We start from the raw sequence: 19,533 nt of genomic DNA, 5'->3' as shown, positions 1-19,533 counted from the left end.
GGGATGGGGTGAGAAGCGGAAAAGGCCTTGACTGTGTGTAAGCACAGCTCAGCAGTAACTAAAACATCCCTGTGTTATCAACGCTGTTTCCAGGACAAATCCAAAACATAGTCCCATACTAGCTACTATGAAGAAAATTAACTCTACCCCAGTCAAAACCAGCACAAGCTCAAACCTAATAATCCTATGGTAGCTCAGCATCTCACAAGGCATTGAATTGTAAATTACCACTAAGAGAAGGAAGATGTGAATAGCACCCACAGCAGCATACAAACTGTACTCTGATTCCTCTGCAACGTAAAGGGACAGATCCCAGACCACCATAAAATGCTTGGGAAAAGGCCCATGTGCGGAGAAGTCCCTGACAGCTGCTGAGGGACTGCGAGCCTTCCTTCAGGGCACAGTACTCCAGCACAGCTGCTGCTAAAGCTTTCCAGTCATACCAGCTATGATCTTCTCCCAAAATGTGTCTTTTTGGTCGAATCTGCTGGCTATACCCCTGCAAACACAGAAACCCTGCAGAATATTTATTGTCCCTCCATCCCCCTTGGTGGACAGATCTTTACAAGACAATGGTATTTCAATAAAGGAACTTCTTCCAGAGCTTTATCAGCTGAAGAATGAGAAATTCTTCAGCCAGGTAATTTTCTTTCTCTTCAAACACATTCCTAAGACTAAACTTACTATGCATTTCCTGTACTATTAGTATGAATAGGAAAGGCAAAAGCCACCCTCAATAAAAAGCGTATAGAAAACTCTACCAGGGCAGATTCTGATTACTGCTCTGATAGCATAAAGGGATATTAAAAGAATTCCCACAGCAGAGGAATTAGCAACATGATTTACTGTTGCTGCTGAAATGTTTCAAAATACTTTGGCAAAACTCTGGAAGGGAAAATCAGCTGCAGCACCTGCACTATGCCATTTCCATGTGTCTTGCAATTTCTGCATTCACTTAGAGCAGCCCTGAGGTGGCTCTGATTCTGGCCAGAGACCCCTCTGGACCCAGCAATGTGTTAGAATATAGGTGCAAACATGGCTTAAAGTCAGCTTTGCCCCACTTCCCTTAGCCTTGTGTTGTTCAGTGCTGCTTCTTTTTAGGACAAATCTTCATTATTACAAGCATAAGAAAGTAAAATAAGAGATAGTAATATTAAAACAGAAGGAAATGGTTTGATATCCCAGAAACAAATTTCATTTATGTTAAGCTCATTAAAGCAGTTGGGTTCTGAATGCAGAGTATATTTAATAATACTATACATATCAAAGTAGAGAAGACACGTAAATTTGACAATATAAAGTAAGTAAAAATGAAAAGGGCTAAAGAATTATAAGTGAAAAGAATTTGAAAAAAATTTTAAATTATACTGGAGCAATATTCAAGCTATAAGCAGATTATTAACATTATAATTGAGATGATTCTTAACAATGGTTTGACACATGTAAGCATCAGGTTTCAAGCTTCAAAAAATATGCAAAGAATACTAAACGTATTTGTATCCATGTGTATTATAAGGAAACAAAGAAATGAAGAGCATGAACACAAAGAAGAGCAAAGGAATAATACTGCAATACAGGGGAAAAATGACAAAAAAAGCAAGCAGAAAATAATAGTTATCCAAAATTTATATTAGTTACTCAAATGTGTCTCCTGAAAATGTACAAATATACTTATGTAGCTATTTCTTATAATATTTGTCCATTCTGGCTTTAAATGATAAATTAGAAACTAGCAGATTGAAAGGAAAACCATCTCACAGTGGTTTACTGAGTACAACTGGTCCAACCCGAGAAAGGCCAGGGGAAGAAGTACAAACCAGTCTTATCCAACTTAGTATTATCAGGGTAACAGTACTATTTTAGAGCCTGTGTGTGGGAGGATGTAGAAAATGAAAAGAAAGCAGTAAAATAATGGACAAGGAATGGAATTAGATCAGAATTTAAGACCTGTTAGAGCTATAAGCACTGTCAAGATATATGAACAAAGCAATGACAGCACAACGACTGTGTGGTCAGCAAGAGCTCAGAGCCTGAACAACCAGACATTTACAGAGGACTTTGACCAGTGTTGATGGCATTTAAGATGACTGGAGTCTTAAAATGCAGTCTGCAAAGTCTTCTATTGTCAAGCATTGGCTCACCCAGAAAGACGACTGTAGAAAGTACATCAGAGTTTAAACATTTTATTTCAAATATGACATAAACCTACTGCACATCTTTGAAAAATGCTGTTAACTGACACTAACAGCTTTAGATTGTGAAAGGATGAAAAGGTCTGTACAAGACAATGTTTGCTTCATTATCTTCTTCCATGTATTACTAGTATAATAGGAAATGCTGCAGTGGTATCTGACGAATGAAAAACAGGAATACAGTGCTTCAAAAAGGAATAGAAAAATAGAACAACCTTGGTGTCTTAGTGCATAGCACTGGAGTTCAGGATTATGGACTACATTTGTGCCTGCTGATACCACAGGGATGAATTTTGGCCTCACGAGGCCAGAATGAGGATGGAGGCTCTTCAGCCAGGAGCCAGCAAGGGTGAATGGGGGCAAAACTTCAAATGTGTGCAGGCAACTACTGACACAAATATACTACAGGCAAATAATTCATTATGAATTTTCAAAGTGGCCTAATGAAGATATACACCCTTTGTAATGGTTGACATACACCAAAATATGCACTAAAGTAGCTCTGTGGGCTTTGACACTCACTCTCAAGTCACCATGAGCCCTGGTAATGGTCTGCAAATGCATGTTCTTAGCCTACTGGCAATGCAACGTATTTTGACATAACTCAGTCTACAGTGATGGAGGCTCACACCTTAGATTTCATACTTTTCATTTATATGGCCGTGCAGAAAGAATATGTCCATCATTTTTGACAATATACCATCTACAAGTCCATTACTTTGATATTATTTTCTACATTACATATTTAGAAAAAAAGAATCTAGTCATCGATTGACAATTTTGCCAGTGGAAATACACATTTTAACAGGTCTCAGCTTTCCCTTTTCTGGTTGATTTCAGAGCTGAAACAGGTATATAGAAAGACGTTCATTTAATGAAGTCCATAGGAACTGCACATGTTGCATTAATTCCTCTTTTCCAAAATTTGACGATAAGTAAACTGTTCTAGGATAGTTAAATGGAGTATTGGAACAAACACCCAACAGAAACACAGGGTAACAGGCTAAATTGGGCTCTTTTCATTTCTGCTTAGAGTTGTAAAAAATATTTCATACTGCTAAGTTTAAAAGCCTTAAAGTTATCAGTACCATTTACAAATCACAACTGATGTAACATATTCTCTATTGAAAACAATGAATGATCAAAGCAGGATGAGATTATAGCACTGTGATTTGCATTTCATTTCCAAGAATGTATTTGTATGTATGTATATATGTTCCTATGCGTCCATAGTAACCACAGCCATAACCCAGAAAGTATGGTGTTGGGAGCTTTGCTCTGAAAATCAAGTAGCCCATTAGGAGACATAAATATTAATAGAGCTGTCTAATCCTACACTCTCACATGAGGTAGTTCAGATCATATTCTTTGCATTTAAAATTTATGCACTGCACCGACTAGAATAAGAAACAGAATCCACATGTGAAGAAGTCACTGACGTTGGGTGGTCTCTTAGCCACTGATAATTACTAAACATAAAAGTAAGGATCAAGTGATTTCTTTCCTTATTCTACTCCCAATTCTCCTACAGATACTAATGTATCCAAAACTGCATGTGCCTAGTTCCATGACATTGAGTATATATCATATTCTCTACAAAAACTACACCTGCACATTTTCACATTCAGATATCTTCAGGCAATATGAAGGCTTCAGTACAGGTTCATAAGAAAGAGCATACTATCATCCCAAGTGCAGAACACACAATACCGGGGGTTTCTTTTAGTGGTCTCATTAGTGATCATTTTCAAATTTTCTTTATGTAGTTGTCATTAAAGTAGGAAATTCACGGTGCAAACTGTTGCAACGCAAAGAAATATATAGAGAGTATTAAAAAAACACAGGCATGCAGCTAAAGCAGCATGTACAGTCCTCCTAAGAGATAATAAGTTACCCTGTCATTCTAGATCACAAGTAAAATATTTGTGCTTTGACTATAAAGTAAAATAGAGATCTGAAATACCAAACAGAGTGCAAACTATTCAGGTATTCCCTAGAAACGATGCAAAAGTTTGTCAGGAAATTCAGGAAATACCACATAATCAACAATATAATTAATATCAGTCAGTAAAATGGTGTTACCTGCAATATAGCCTAGGTTCTATTAAAATTTAGAATTATGGCATCTATCCTCTAAAAAACCCCCACAAAATTAATTAGATGCCTTTGCACAGATTTTCTAAAACCAGCCCTAGCAAATAGAGAGGTTTCTGCTTGTATACGTACCCATAACATTTGACCTTCACATACCTGAAGCAAAAGACATGAAAACAGATGATCTTTCTTTATCCACTGAATCAGTAAATTGAAGATGAAGTATACTGAAATATAGGCATCCATATTTAGCAAAAAGCATGCTATATTGTCTCATTCCTTTTCACCCAGCTCCAGCCTCTCATTTTGTAGTCTCTGCAGTGTGCATGTCCAAATCCCACCAACAGGTGGTAATGGTTATAATGCTCATTACAATCTCTAGAATTCCTTTCATTTCTGCATCTATCTTCATCAGATTACTCCCTGTTCTTCAAAATTTTGAATTTTCTCAGGTCCCGCAGCTGACAATTAAGTATAGATACTAATTTATTTACCTAATTAATCTATTTCATGCAATAAGAAAGAATAAAGCAATATATACGATAGCATACGGTTGTTGATTCAGTCACTTTGAATTTATATATCCTTTATTAATTAAAAAGATGGTGTAAAAGTCTGCTGCTTATTTTCATATTTTCTCTTTCCAGTAATTTTCATCACTAAATATAATGAAATGACTGCAATCTAAAAATCCAGCAAAAGAGGGAACATTGGGCCTTTCTTCTTTCTCATATAAAACCAATGCTATTTCCAAGCTGCTGTTGCTGCTAAGATGCTGTGACTCTATTGCAACTTTGTTCTACAACATGATTCTTTTTACTACTAGGTATGGGGGCAATCCAAGCCAAGGATAATCTTAGGTTATGTACAGGTGAGTAGAGCATGAGTTACTCGAAGAACAGATTTCTACAGGATGCCAACTGCCCAGGCTGAAGGTATTCAGAAGTTCTCCGCACTTGTCAACAGGAAAAGGTAGGCTTCTGCTGCTTTTTATTGTGCTGTGTGTGCAATGAATTCAACTGGAAAGGTACCTACTGAATTTCAAATAACTCTCTCTTTATTCTCCTTCAGGCTCACAGGACAATAAATATGACTTTCTCATCTACTGGGCTCTCCCTCCCTTTATTTTTGCTATTTTTCTCATATTTTTTTTTTAATATTTTCACATAGGAAAAGATGCTTTCTGAGAACAATGATGGAGATCTGCATCTTTATTTATGACTTTGTGAATCAGCATCTGGGTGATAGGAAGTGAAAGTTGCTCAGCTAATTACACATGCTTGATGAACTGAGTAATAACTGCTGCAGCACTGCACATTAATTGAATGCATATAAATGACAGCAGTTATTCTAACTTGAATGATGTGTGAAGAAGTGACGTTGCTCACAGTACCCTGATTATCTTTGTTTCCAACTTTGGGAATCCAGCTTAAACAACTGTATTTTTATAGCGCTGAGCAAAAATTCCCTAATAGAAAACATTAGAAGTTGCCTCAAAGCCCAACACTTTAAAAACAAATGGCCTTAAGTCACTGAAAGTGGATTTAGACATCTAAAAAAGCATACATTAAGCAACTACAATTAACAATTAATAATTAACAACTAACTACAACTAATAGCCAGTAGGACCTGTAAGAGCAAAACCCTTGGAAAATAAGGCCACCTTCATTTAGATGCCTAGATATCGCCTTAAAAGCCTAATACAGAGTTTACAGAGTTGAACTTTGCCCAACTCTAAACCACTTCCTGCTATGACACTTTCCTAAAATGAATTTGTTCTGGAATGACAGGGACATACAGCAACTGATATAAAAAATATGGATTACAGCTAATAGGCAACTGTGTATGTCCACACTAGTCTGTTTACCCTAAAAAGTATTCTAGATTCAAATGTAGTCCAGCTATTAAATTACACATTATTTTAAAGAAGACAATAAAGAAAAATAATTTGATGTAAAACAAATGTGTAAAGTAGTATAAAATTAGCACCTTAAACTAGTACCAAATACCTACTTTAAATCAGTACCAAAATATACCTTCTATATCGCATATCATTTGCTTCAGGAATTTGCAAATGCTCACAAAGAAATCTGCAAATTCTTCCATACGATCTAACACGAAAAGGGTAGAAGCCAAGTTTCCAAAGCTTCCAAAAGCAGCCTAGTTTCCAAAGTACCATGTCACAATATTTTAACATTTCCCTACACCCCTATTAAGAGATTTTCGGCTTTACAAAGAGAGCTGTAATCACATAATAAAGGAAATCAACGCTCACTTTTAGAAGCGTGTAAATGAAAAAAAGTGTTTCACATCTACATATCAGGAAAGTTAACACTGTTCCAAGAAAATAGGGCATATCACGTAGAAAGTCAATGTAGATTTTCAGCTCTGCTTTGCTACAATACATCATAGCCATTATGCTACGGCACTGGAATACGGAGCTGTGGAGCCCTGCCAGCAACTTCAACGGCAATAGTACCAGGCCCCAGGCATATAAGCTACCTCCTGCGCATGCATATACAACATACTGTATCTACGTACGAGTGACAGACACGCCTCTAAACCATGAGGCCAAGACAGAGAAGCTGCCAATAAGGTCAGCATGAGATAGTGCAAGAGAGATGATCAGGTGCAACTGAGTTCAGGCGTTACAAATGTTATCTTCTCATCTGCTTTACACGGTCCTCTCTTTAAATACCTTTCTGGCTTCGTTAGGACAAGATAGTCCCTAACAGTTCACTTCACAGCATCAGCAAATCAGCCTCTTTCAGCTGTATTACTCGTTCTTCCTTCGCAAGGTTTTGATCTTTCCCCCATTTTTTTTTGTACACTTTATACATACCTCCTTTTCTACAAATTTTCTTGCCGGGTTTTCTGGCACATTCCTTGGATATTCTTTTGACTGAAAAATGAATAGAAGACTAGAAAATAACATGGAGCTCCATCACAGACAGTAGGAGCATGCAACACCACTATCTAACTTAAATATGACCTGCTTTATTAGGTGCGGAAGATTCTTAACTCGTTGTGCCTGCACATGCAATGGATAAGATGTTGATGCATCTTCCCAGAAGTCAGTGGGTGGCAATGAGAATTAGGTACCAACTTTGACCTAAAAATACACGTGCTGTTGGAGAAAAAAATGAGTGTAGACAGAAAGAAAAAAAAAAAAAACCAAAAAACAAGGACAGATGCATACACAGAAAAGCAGCATGCATACATATAATATGCTGGCATGCAAACAAAGAAAGCCATGCAAGCTACCAGTACACGTGAATTAATATTGTTAGAACGTAGAACAGGAAAATAAAAAGATCTCCCTGTTTTGCCTGCTATTAACTCACCATCCTCGGTTGGGACATAGATATTTAAATAGAGGCAGTCTTCATTCTGATCTTGTACATAGGTGGAAACTACATCCAAGTTATTAGTAAACCACACGGGAAGCATGACTTCAGGCAGTCTGCCTTCTATAATGTTCTGGGGACACACTGGAGCAAACTGAGTGGTATTTTTGATATCTCCCCAGGGAGACGGAGGCTCAGGAGGTTGAAAGCGGCGCTCCCCTGTTGGAGGGGCAGCATACGGAACCCCAAGAAACTGAATAACGGGTCCCAAAATTTCATTATTAAGTTCCTTCTTAATCCCTCTTATCTTGCCAAAGTTGGTGGTCACCACTGGGTTGGTATCATCCAATTTTTGGGAGGACACAGCTGCAGCGTGAAGCAAAAATCCAAGTATACAAAAAGCAAAAGTGGCATTCAATCCCATGTGTAACAGGCGGACTATCATCGCTCTCCATACGCAGTTCAGCCACATGGATCTTGGAAAGGCCATGGTCCCACATTAGTTGTGTAACTACAACGAAGCAATCTGATTTGTATCCACTGGTGTAAAAACAGGGCAACCGAAGGAAACAGATCAAGTTTCCTAAATAGGTGCCTGTCAGAAAAATCTCAAAAGGCTTTTCATGCGGTAAGTATCTTCCATTGATTTCACACTTACTGAAGCTGCATCTTCACTCAGCACTATTTATCAGACTACATCCTATTGACAATTCTGTTTTCCATAGCAGCAATATGAAGAGAGTAGCCATTTACTGCAGAATCCCCTCTTATAAATCAAATCCAGTTAGCCGCAGGTCTATATCCTGGAGAAAATGAAAATAAATCATTAGTATGAAAGAGCTAATATGAGCAGAGTGATAACTAGATGTTTCACAAGTTATTTACATACATTAATAGTTGCTAGAGTCATGTAAGTAAAATTGCAGTAGTTTATGGGTCCATGAAATGGCAGGTGAAACACTGATTACTGGATTATCTATAATGTCACCTGTTGAATTTATAGAGATTTTTCAGAAGAAACAAGACTCACAGAAAATACATTTTTAAAATTCACCTTTTTAAGAATAAGCAATTTGCTGCCAGGCTACATTACATAAGTGTTTATGTTAATATTTTGTTTAACTTAATCAGCTCATAATCAATTTTCACCTTGTTTGCACAAGTTGATTTATCAAAATGAAAGTAATTATTTCTTAAAGCAGAAGATAGTGAAATTAAGAGACAGGCATATACTGAAGACTCAGATGCATTTTATTTCATTAAAAGCAGATTATACTACATACAAGCATTTTTTTGTTCGAAGATAGTGAAATTAAGATAGACAAGCATACTGAAGACTCAGATGCATTTTATTTCATTAAAAGCAGATTATACTACATACAAGCATTTTTTTGTTCATTTTAAAATACAACTTCTGATTAAAACATTGAGGCAACTGGAATATATTTGTAAGGATAACATGAATTACTGTGCTTATTCATGATAACCTGAATTACCATACTTTATATGGTTTTCTTATTCCACAAGTTTCTGACAGCTGACGAAAAACACCTACAGAGTGAAATGTTCACATCAATGAAGGACCAAAATCTGCTCCCACTGAAGTGAATGGCAAACTCTGAATTTGCACAGAAGTATAACTGGATGGACCTCAGTGGTTTTTTTCAAAACCTATTTAGAAAAGGGTATGAACAGACAGTTTAGGGATGGAGCTGTGTATCACAATTTTTACTTCAGACCAATCCTGCATTCCTTATGAACTACTGACTTTGGTGAAAAATGAAAATGCATGATGAATGCGCTCAATCCCTACCATCCTTAATTTATAAAATAAACATTCCCATAGGACAGTAGAAATCTTATCTTTCATATACCCACATGAATGGGTGACTGAACAATATCCTAGAAAAATAATCAGTTAGGATCAGAGTCTGTATAATATCAAATTCCAGATTTTATTTTCAACTACTTTAGCTCAGAGGTTGTCACACAAGGCTGCGTTCCAGCACTTCTGAAAATTGCTCAGTGCATATCATTATATCTTCCATATTCATGTTAAACATATTTCCAACACAACTTACAATATCCTATTATTTAAAATGCAGTGTTATACACAACATAGCAGTGTAATCTTACACTCCCTATTAAGCAGTGTGTAATGCACAAGAAATGTGTTTTGCTTTGTATAGGAAATATTTTAAACCACCTGCTTTTGAAACAGCATTGGCAGCTTTAACGAGAATTGTTTTTTTATCATGTCTATACACATTGTAGAAAGAATCCAAAAGAACGCCTTGTCTAATAGTCAGACTACCCTGCAGTTTGGGTTATTAAAAAGGAGATTGTAAAAGCTATATAGGACAGCAGGAGATTTGGTTCACGTCTAGTGTTCCCTCAGCTCTGAACAATCTATCTCAGGAGGCAATAAGGAGATAGATGAAGCTTTTCCACAATTTTCTCTCTCCCTTTCTTTCTCTGCTAATTCTAACACCTTCACTGTGAAACTGCATTAACAAACAGGCTTACATCCTTCATTCTCCAGCTTCAAATTCTCAGCATTTGCTGGAAACACACCAATTTAGCTGCAGAAAATAATTCCCCAAATTTGATGTACGTGTTTGCATTTAGTTTAATAAACTTACACAGAATGGCACGCAGACAATTGCCTCTTGGAAGACTGTTGCTTTGTTGCATTTCAAATTTTGAAGGTAGCAGAATATTACTTGAGAAATAGTAAAGACAAAGTACATAGACAGGTGCCAGAGCAGAAGGCACCTAGTATAACTTTGCTCTTCTGAGTTGATGCACAGTAGGTCATGGAAAGATAGAAGCTTATTCCTTAGTGGTATTCAAAAACCTCCACAAATTTAAACCTTTTCCACTAGGTCCTGAAATTTATGTCTGGGTTTTTTTCCTGTCAGGAGTAGAAAAATGTACTCTCTCTTCTTTCTCCGACTCAAACTTGTAAATAGCAGGAACTTAATCTCAGTAGCCCTCCTGCTAATCTACATGGTCTGGGGAAGGTCTGAGGACAAACCAAATCCAACATAGCTGCGCCAAACAATAGCATCCTTCTTCATTTCAAACTGCTGAGTTGGTTCAATGTGGGAAATTACCAAGATGCTACTAATAATTCATTTAGCACTTTCATTCTAAAAGTCTTAGACCTGTTCTCAGATCTAAGACAACTTTTGAATACATTTTTGATACCTAAAATGGTAAATTCAATGTAAATGTAAATTCAAAGTAAATCCTAGAGCTGGGCTATAATTTTAAGCTTGTCCATCAGCTGTTTTGCCATTGCAGCTGAACAGCTCTGCTGTGATCTAAAGTTCTGGTTTGCCTCCCATGGACAAGGTTTTACTCTAAGACAGAGACAGGAGGCTAAAAAGGTAAGAATATAACTCAATGCTGTGTTTGGCTATTCTTAATTAATTAACTATTGGGTAGTAGCTAGCTTCAGTGAATAAATTTATAGGCTATACAGGGCAGTAAATTGTAAAGCACTTGCAGAATTGGAATCAACAGATTTTCATTGTATTTGTAACTTGAATTTTGGATTTGCTTTTTTTTCCACAAGCCTTTCTTTTTAAATGGCTAAGTAACAGTTTATTTTTGAGATGGAGAGGTCAAACATTCAAGCCTGTCACTGGCTGCCCTGAAGCTGTAACATTAAAAACACAAAGTCACGCAAATAAAGAAAGAGACTGAGATTACTCAAATCTTTTGAGACTTTTACGCCAAAATTTTATTGCCAGCACTAGGTGGAAAGGCAAGCAGGGAAGCCAGCCTGGAGCATGTCTTACTTGTTGGGAGTCAATGTTGGACAAAATTTTCTTTGGTCCTCCAGCAGGTGATCTACATAGGACTTTCCCTTGGTATCTGGACTTGACTGAACACAAATCAGTGGAAAGAGAGAGGAGCAATAAAGAGGAGCAGGAATGATCAGGGAGATGGGCAGGAGAATAAACTAAAGAGTAATGATGATCAATTTGGGGCAAGCTTCAGCATCAAAATATTGTGGACCTGAGGAGGAGAAGAAACATTTTCAGATTTTATTATTGTCTAGACGTGAGGATCACAATTGTTCCCTGTGGTAACACAAATTAATTCTACTGTAAAAGGTATTTGGTAAAGCCTTTCATGGTCTTCGGAACAGTCTATACTATACAGAGGTTTTTTCTATCATCTATTATTTTATTATCTTCCTTTCTGAATTTAAATTACTTTATAGCTCAGATTCTGAAATACTTTACAGAGGCATTTAGTACGCCGAGGAGCAAACAACCCAAGGTAACTTCAGTGCATCTTTGCATTTCCAGTGACATAGGGCATCCCACAACAGGTCACGCCTGCTGCAGACTGCAGCAGCTAAACTCCTCTTTGTTACTCATGCACAGAGCTTCAAATCTTAAGGGATGTCTTGAACTGCACCACCCGTCAGTATCTCCAATGGATTAATAAAAGCTTTAGTGGCACCCAAGGCTTCTGGCCATATGCCAGCTTCAGCACATGTAAAGGCATTGTTATGATATCCTTACGCCACTGGCTGTTTTCTTTTTAGCTGAAGATGTAATTTGTGATTTGATATTCATGCTTAAAAATTCCTTTCCACCTCAATTTTGCTAGTAAATCCCAATTGCGCAAATATTCATAGAAAGTGATTGTAAGAGTTTTGAACACCACACAATGCCACTTCATTCCAAAACACAAATGCTATTTTGCAGAACCAACTACATTTGCACCCATTTTTACTTACAACAGTCTCTACTTCGAACTAAGAGCCCAAAGATGTTTCATGTCTCTAAAAAGAAATCCGTGTTCTAAAATACGCTACGATGCCAAACAGGAACGTGGCCAGCAGAACAGAAGCCATTAAAGGAAAGGCTCTGACCCAGGGTGAACACTAGGTCGGTGTGACACACCAAATGTAAACATGTTCAGACAAATCCTCAAGAGATGCATCACAGAATTTCCCATCTCTTCTTTCACATTTCAAGTTAGCAAAGGGAAGCGTTGTGTCAAATACGGCATATTTTCTCTCCAGGTAGTAGTAAAGATTTTGAAACAGACCCTGCTCTTGGGTATTTCCATAAATACTTGGCGAAGGGAAGGGATTTACGTGTACTTAGTTCAAGAAATGAACTACATGCATTTTAAAAAAACAGGTGTATGACATGATAACAGAGGAGACTGCATTCCTGAATATATACACCTAAGAAGGGTACAGCTCTGGCGGCGTTTGGTTAGCTCCCACATGCCAGCACCCCTCAACCTGAGAGCAGCTACAGGCCTGGAAGCTTCAGAAAGCACTTACAAATCCAACCCTATTGAGATGCACAACCTTTGCTGAGATTGCCGGCAAAGGTATGAATAAGACATTATTCTGATGGGGTCACAGTCCCACCCCACATTAGCATGAGATTACAAGTGTTATGCTACATGGGTCCGCAAACAACCCAGTGTTAAGGATTTCCAGATGCTACAAGCTGTGCAAATATATCACTCCCAGATCAGAGAGACTGATTCCTCAGTGCCATTCTCACATTTACCTCTATTTAATATTATGTTTTGTACACAAAACCTTACAACAAAATTGGTAAAAAATACAATATTTAAATACAGTATTCAAATGCAGTGTAGCACAAATCAGTGAAAAGTTGAATTAAACTGAGTAGATGTTATAAGACATTTAAATTGTCATGCATTTTTCAGCTTCACTATATTTTTGTTCTTCCTCATTAGTGGGAATATTCACCAATGCTAACTCATTATTAATTAGTATTTTCATGATCATAAGATCCCTTTAAATAATTTCTGCAACTTAGTTTGCCAAAATAGGAAGTCTTCTGATCATAATTTTCGATTAAGCTGGGTTTGAATTAGACAAATTAAACCTATGAGAAGAAGAGGGTCACTTAAGTCTTATTATCTTTCATTTACTCATATCAATAAATCATTTTCTTAAAATAGTTCTACTTCTTAGCCGAAGTGATTGTTTATATTACCAGAAGTTGGCTACAATTTTTTAATGCGGACTACAGCTCTCTGACATTTTGCACAGTAAGTAGGTGACAAAATGGTGATTTTACCCATAACAGAAAGAATGGGTAACTCTGTCACTTATGTGTAAAGTTTTAGACAGCTAAGTAATACAGATTTAAATTAAAAATGACAGATGCACTGGCTTGAAATATAATGGGCACTGAAGTGAACCTTTATTCCTTTTAGCAGCTTACGGTTAACCCTTAAATGGACCACACATTATACTCACTTTTGAGTACTGTAACTATTCAGCTAAGTGATCAAATGGCTATTCTGTTGATGGCAGTAGTGTGCTTCAGGACATGAAGATTTTTTGACCTACTGTAGAAATTCAGCTGAACTCATGTTAATCAGGGGTCATACCGGAGAAAAAAAAATCCAAGATGTTTCTCATTTCAGATCTTCAGTATTGAAATCTGCATATTGTATATCATAAAGCCAAGGGGATTTAACTTGCTTTGATTAACACTCTATAAAACATTCACATGCTTCCCATCTGATCACTCTAACAGAGTATACTAGAACCCACCCAGAGGCCCCTGAAACTAAGTGTTCTTTTATTGTCTCTTGCAGGTGAAAAATTAAGCTATAGAATTAGTAACAAAGTTCGTTACCTGACAGATATTTGTGGCTAACCCTTGGCTCACTGGGGTTAATCATATGCGAAAAGTAAATCGGATTTTGTTCGCTACCTATAATATCGACAATAATACTATCTTTAATGCTAGTTCATCACCTAAGGCAAGCTTTCATATCAGATTCATAAGAAAGCACTTTTTTATTTTCCTATTTTTGGGGCATTAGGAATTCAACATAAAAAAAGCTAAAATACAGTTGTTATCATTTCTTGAGAGAGAACTCTGAAGTCAAAAATGCTTGAATGAACTCAGATTTGTCTATGAATTGTTTTTCTATCTGGATACCATACAATAACAGTTCCAAAGCATACCAAACCTTTGTTGTAGAGTTAGATCAATAACTAGCTCTTCAATAACATGAATTTTAAAAAAAAACCAACAACAAACTTCCTTGTGGCACAAAAAACAGCAAATGTTTTTCTTACTTGATCAGATTCTGGTCTCAATTCCATCAGGGTAATTGAGATCAAATTCCAACTCATCATAAAATCCACAGAGGTATAAATATAATTTGTTAATCACAAACCCAACATCTCTAACTCAACTTCGAAAGTGCTCTTGAATGGTGTTACCATGCTTTCCAGAACTGTAGAGTGCACACTACATTTTGAGTGCAATATTGGCATTATAGGGATCTATCAACTTGAGAGTCCATTTCCTGTAATGTAGCATTCTGTACATCTGTGACTTTACTTGTATTTGTTCCAAAATGAATTTCATGCTTAACTTGTTTTTCTTAATTAAACTTCCTTTAGCAGTTTCTAATATGTGCATTATTAAAACTCATTAGTCCCATTCATGCCTGCCTGTCATTTTTGGCTTCACATTCATGTATCGAAGAGCACTGTTGCTTTATATAGGAAGCAAATTAAATAATAAATATGAGAACTTGAATGTTTTATGAGTGTCAGTATGAGAAAGTGGCTGCAAGGCCCATAAGATTTCACACAAAAAAAGCATTACAGCTAAAGCTAACATGCTGACACATCTCTGATCTATAAAGTCTGCAGTAACGGTAGCAGTAAAGTGTTGTGCCATAGACGGGGAATTTTTCTCTCACATGAAATAGAAATAGGATATAGCACAGACTTATATTTACTGTTGTAAAAAAATTTCAAATAAAATTTCCCAAAAGCTTAGAATATAACGCCATTAAATGTCTACAAAGATTTACTCTTTCCATCTGACTTCATGTGTAGCTCCTATTATTCAGCTCCTTGTCCTGTTTTCATTTTCTACCACTATCTGTGAGGAAGATGCTTATTTAGGTTATAGCAACTAGTCTCAGGTCTCCCTGCGGTCATGTCCTGGTCACGCTGACCAGGACTCCAGAGACAGAAGTGTTTCCTAACCCAGCAGCGGGGTCTCATGGCGACTATTTCAGGGCCCAAGTCTCCACAGAAATAACCCATCTTTGTGAAACCAGTTGAAGAAACAAAAGCTCCATCCCACAATGCCTATTTTACACAGGTTAGAGGATGTCAAAATATTCAGTATATCTATGTAGTAAGGTTTCTCCTAAATAAGTTGTCGTTTTCTCCTCATGAATATTTCTAACGGTATGTGCCTACATAACACTTTACTGCTTTCAAGTACTTTTTTGGAAACTGGGGGACGGGGTTGGGAAGGCAGAAGTTGAAGAATGATTTTAAGTTCAGTTATTGAACTTCAAAGCTTCAGAGAAGATGGAATTAAATAGAAGTATAAAATGCAACATAAACGTATTCCCCTCATTAAATTCCCAGAACCAGTTCAACGAGTGGGCTAATGGCATCTCGAGGCAGGATGTGATCGAGGAGATTTAGAAAACATATTTTTAAATTGCAATTTAAGTTCTCTGCTTGGTTAAAGGACTATGAGTCACTTGAAATATAATATTTGTAAAGTGTCCTTGCTCACTTTTATGATTTTACAGTCACGTGTTGCTAATTTCCAAGCCTTACATTCTCCCTTAATATGGTGCAAAAGACCTAACCAAGCATCAATGGAAAGAAACAGACTACCCAAAGGCAGCACTAAAACTGATTATGCAGAAAATATTATGAGAACAAAACAGAAGAATTCAACAAATGGGGGAAAGGGAACTCCAATTGCTTTTCTTTTAATGGCCTCATCTTTTATTTGCCCACAGCAGTGGAAAAAGCATTTTACACTGATATATGCAGCCCAGACCTTTACATGGCTTGATTACCGTAAGGATATTTACAGTAGACACTATGCCCCATGGTTTCACACAGATGGTGTCCCTTTACACCACCTTTTGTTTTTTAGTGAAAAGTGGCACGTTAGAGTGGGTGCACAGGAAAACTTGGACATGGTACTAAGTAGCCAGCTAGTCAGTTTTTATCTCTGGATAATACACAGCACATCACTAACTAGCAATTAATAAATATGAAAACAAAGTCTGTTGGAAAACATGCGGGGTCTTCAGAGGCAGGTGGAAATATGGAGCTGAGTCACCAAGAAGTCAACACGATTTCCCCTTGTAATTATGATAATTCAATAGTCATTCTGGGGAATGTAATGTCATCATTTGATATTAAAACTACAGGATGTGCTTTCAACATGCAAGTTTCCCCATCAGCTTCTTTTTTTTTTTGCATCCCCTAACTCCCTCCCTCCCTCCCTCCCTCCCATGCAAACTCTTCTGTAATGACCAGGTAGCAGGGCAGGCATCCCCCTCTGAATGCATACATTCCTTCATAATGCAGAGCTCAGAAACAAGGCTACAGTAATGGAAATATGCTTTTATAACAGCATTTATTCATCAGTCAGGATTTTTTTTTTTCGTTACCTGTTATACTTACCATGGATGGATATCTGGGACTGATCAGAAATTATATCGTTTACTGGATCAGATTGATTACTGCCCATCCTTTATTAAAAGAAATCCACAAAAGTTTCTACTGACTCTCTGGCAAAATGTTGTCTTTTCATTTCATTTCATTTCACTTTCAAAGAACGTCTGCCTCTTTTTGCCCTTCTTTTTCACTATTTAATTTTTAAATAGTTTCTCTTTCATGTGATTTAAAAAAACATAATAAATATGACATCAAACAAATAATTCAAAGCTAGCCAAGGATCTGTAATACAGCTCCACATCTCTATTAGAAAGGAATGTATATTTGCTTTTAATAAAGAAAGGCAAGCCAATCCATTACGAACTGAGACCATATCTAAGCCTCTGCTTTCTTCTCTTTTCCCCAGACTCCATTTGAACAATTAAAGTGGTTTATGCTTGTGCCTATGCCAGTGGATATTAAATATGCAAACTGATAAAAAAATAAAACTACCACCATTGCCATGTTCAAATCCTCCATTCATTTGCAAATCAATTTATCTGCCTACAGCTCTGTCCCGGTCTTTAAATAACCCTCCTCAACAGACTACTCCACCTCCAGCCAAATAATCCAGAGCAAACCCACTTTCTTAAGGATGTTTAAGTATCAACAGCTAGGATATTATCTTCTTACCCTACCGTAGGAAAAGGGGTAAGGTAACCAAAGCAGTATCAGGACGACAGCTCTTCTCCTCGCTTCTGCGCAACTTATTGCCTTAAACAGCCTGAACGCTCTCTGATGGCTTTCATTGCTACCTCAGTTAACCACAAAACAGGTGTTCAGCCAAATCCTGCTTCCCAGCACACTTAGCATGATTATCCTCAGCCTCATTTTTCTTCCCACAGTCTGCATATGATTCACATGAAATACACAGAATAAATGGGATCTCTTCATATGTATCTAAGGACCCCCTAATAATTTACTGCAAAACTGCTTTTGCAACGTTGCTGCAGTCTGTAGCTGTAGTCTAAGAAAACCGGTGTCATTTATCAAAAGTACTAAGAAGTAGTCTTCTTTAACCCTGCACCATCCACCAGAAATAAAGAGGAGGAAAAAAGAAAAAAGAAAAAAACCTGCCCAACCAGTATTTCCAAACATGGCTACTTAGCTTTTGGCTCCCAATCTGCAAATCTAATTTCAGAGATGCAAAAGTGGGCTGCGTGTTACAGCTGTTGAGCCCACATAAGTCTCAATGCAGTCAATGGGAATCAGTATCTTTGAAAATCAGGGCCCTGAATAATGGGCTCTATTTTTAAATGTTCATTTATATCATACATGGGTCTTTCACTTGTCAGGGGCCTGTAATAAAGTACATGCAATTTCATAAGTATCCTTCGCTCCAATTAAGCCAGGCCAGAAAAAAAGTAGGAGAAAAGGTCCCAAAGCTCACAGTGTTGCTCTTTCACCAGTAACAATAGTCTGTAGATGCATCAAAAATGCTGCTACTGTAAAAAACAAACAAACTGAAAAAACAACCTAGGTCTTAAGGGAGCATGAAAAAGTTATTTTGAGCATTGTCACAAATACATGGTTTCAGATATGAATTATCTCTGTGAATTTACCAGTACAGTCTGGTCCCACTAAGGCTCTGGATAAATGCAAATATTGCCACAGTGAATGGCAGTACTGGAAAGAATATTTCCTAAAACAATTTCTTACACTTATGCTGGAAAAAAAAAAAAAAACCTGCTTCATTTCAAATTCACAGAACATCCAAATGTGCTAAAAACATTCACTTTGATATTTATAGCTTATATAAGATATATTTCCATTTTATACAGTGGATTTTTAATGCCATAGTTGTTAGAGCTAAAACAAACCAGCCTTCCAGAAAGCAAAACCAGCGTCAAACTAAAATGATATTCCTTAAAGAGGTCAGCAAATTTGCAGAAGAAAATAGCTTGTCCAGATTGTGTCACTTGCAGCAGCAAGAACGCAACACTTTAACCAAGCTCTGTTTTGTTTTATTTGAACAATCATTTTAATGTAATTGCTCTGAAGCCATATGCATCCTTAAAATGATTCGAGATAATATCCTCTCTCCTGATTCCAAGGTAACTTTCTGGCTTTAATTATGAGTCAATTAATATTAAGTAATTTGACTGATTAATTTTAATTAAACCTGTTGAAAATTGATTTTCCTTCAGCAAGTAAAGATGAGGCTCTAGTGCGACCGTCAGGAGAAGAGGAACGCGGGGGGCGGGAGAAAAACCAGTGCTTAACACCTAAGCGAGAAGATGTCTGAAGAAGGGAAAAAAAAAAAAAAGAAAAAATCATCCCTCCGTCAGGCATGGCAGCCTAGGGGGAGGCACGGCACCGTACGGAGGCACGGGCCGCGCAGCTCGGGGCTGCGGGGCGCCCAGAGCAGCCCCGTGCC

At 37.2% G+C, this 19,533-nt stretch overlaps 1 protein-coding gene across 7 annotated transcripts in view; it reads right to left on the bottom strand.

The window, feature by feature from the left end:
- Nucleotides 1–8,123, bottom strand: part of NLGN1 (neuroligin 1) — a 332,370-nt gene extending 324,247 nt beyond the window's left edge. For 3 of the 7 annotated variants that reach the window (XM_009288022.1, XM_009288023.1, XM_009288025.1), the window contains exons 1-2: nucleotides 7,631–8,123; nucleotides 7,129–7,188 (exon numbers count right to left, since the gene is read on the bottom strand). In XM_009288022.1, the coding sequence (XP_009286297.1) occupies nucleotides 7,129–7,188; nucleotides 7,631–8,123 (553 nt within the window). The remainder of the gene's footprint in view (nucleotides 1–7,128; nucleotides 7,189–7,630) is intronic. The other 4 variants (XM_009288024.2, XM_009288026.1, XM_009288027.1 and 1 more) reach the window with 2 other exon arrangements.
- Between the last annotated feature and the right edge of the window lie 11,410 nt (nucleotides 8,124–19,533).

Source organism: Aptenodytes forsteri, unplaced genomic scaffold (genome assembly GCF_000699145.1).
Source record: "Aptenodytes forsteri isolate BGI_AS27 unplaced genomic scaffold, ASM69914v1 Scaffold72, whole genome shotgun sequence".
NCBI classification, from domain to species: Eukaryota; Metazoa; Chordata; class Aves; order Sphenisciformes; family Spheniscidae; genus Aptenodytes; species Aptenodytes forsteri.
Note: the sequence above shows the minus strand (reverse complement) of the source record. Positions and strands in the feature narration are given on the sequence as shown.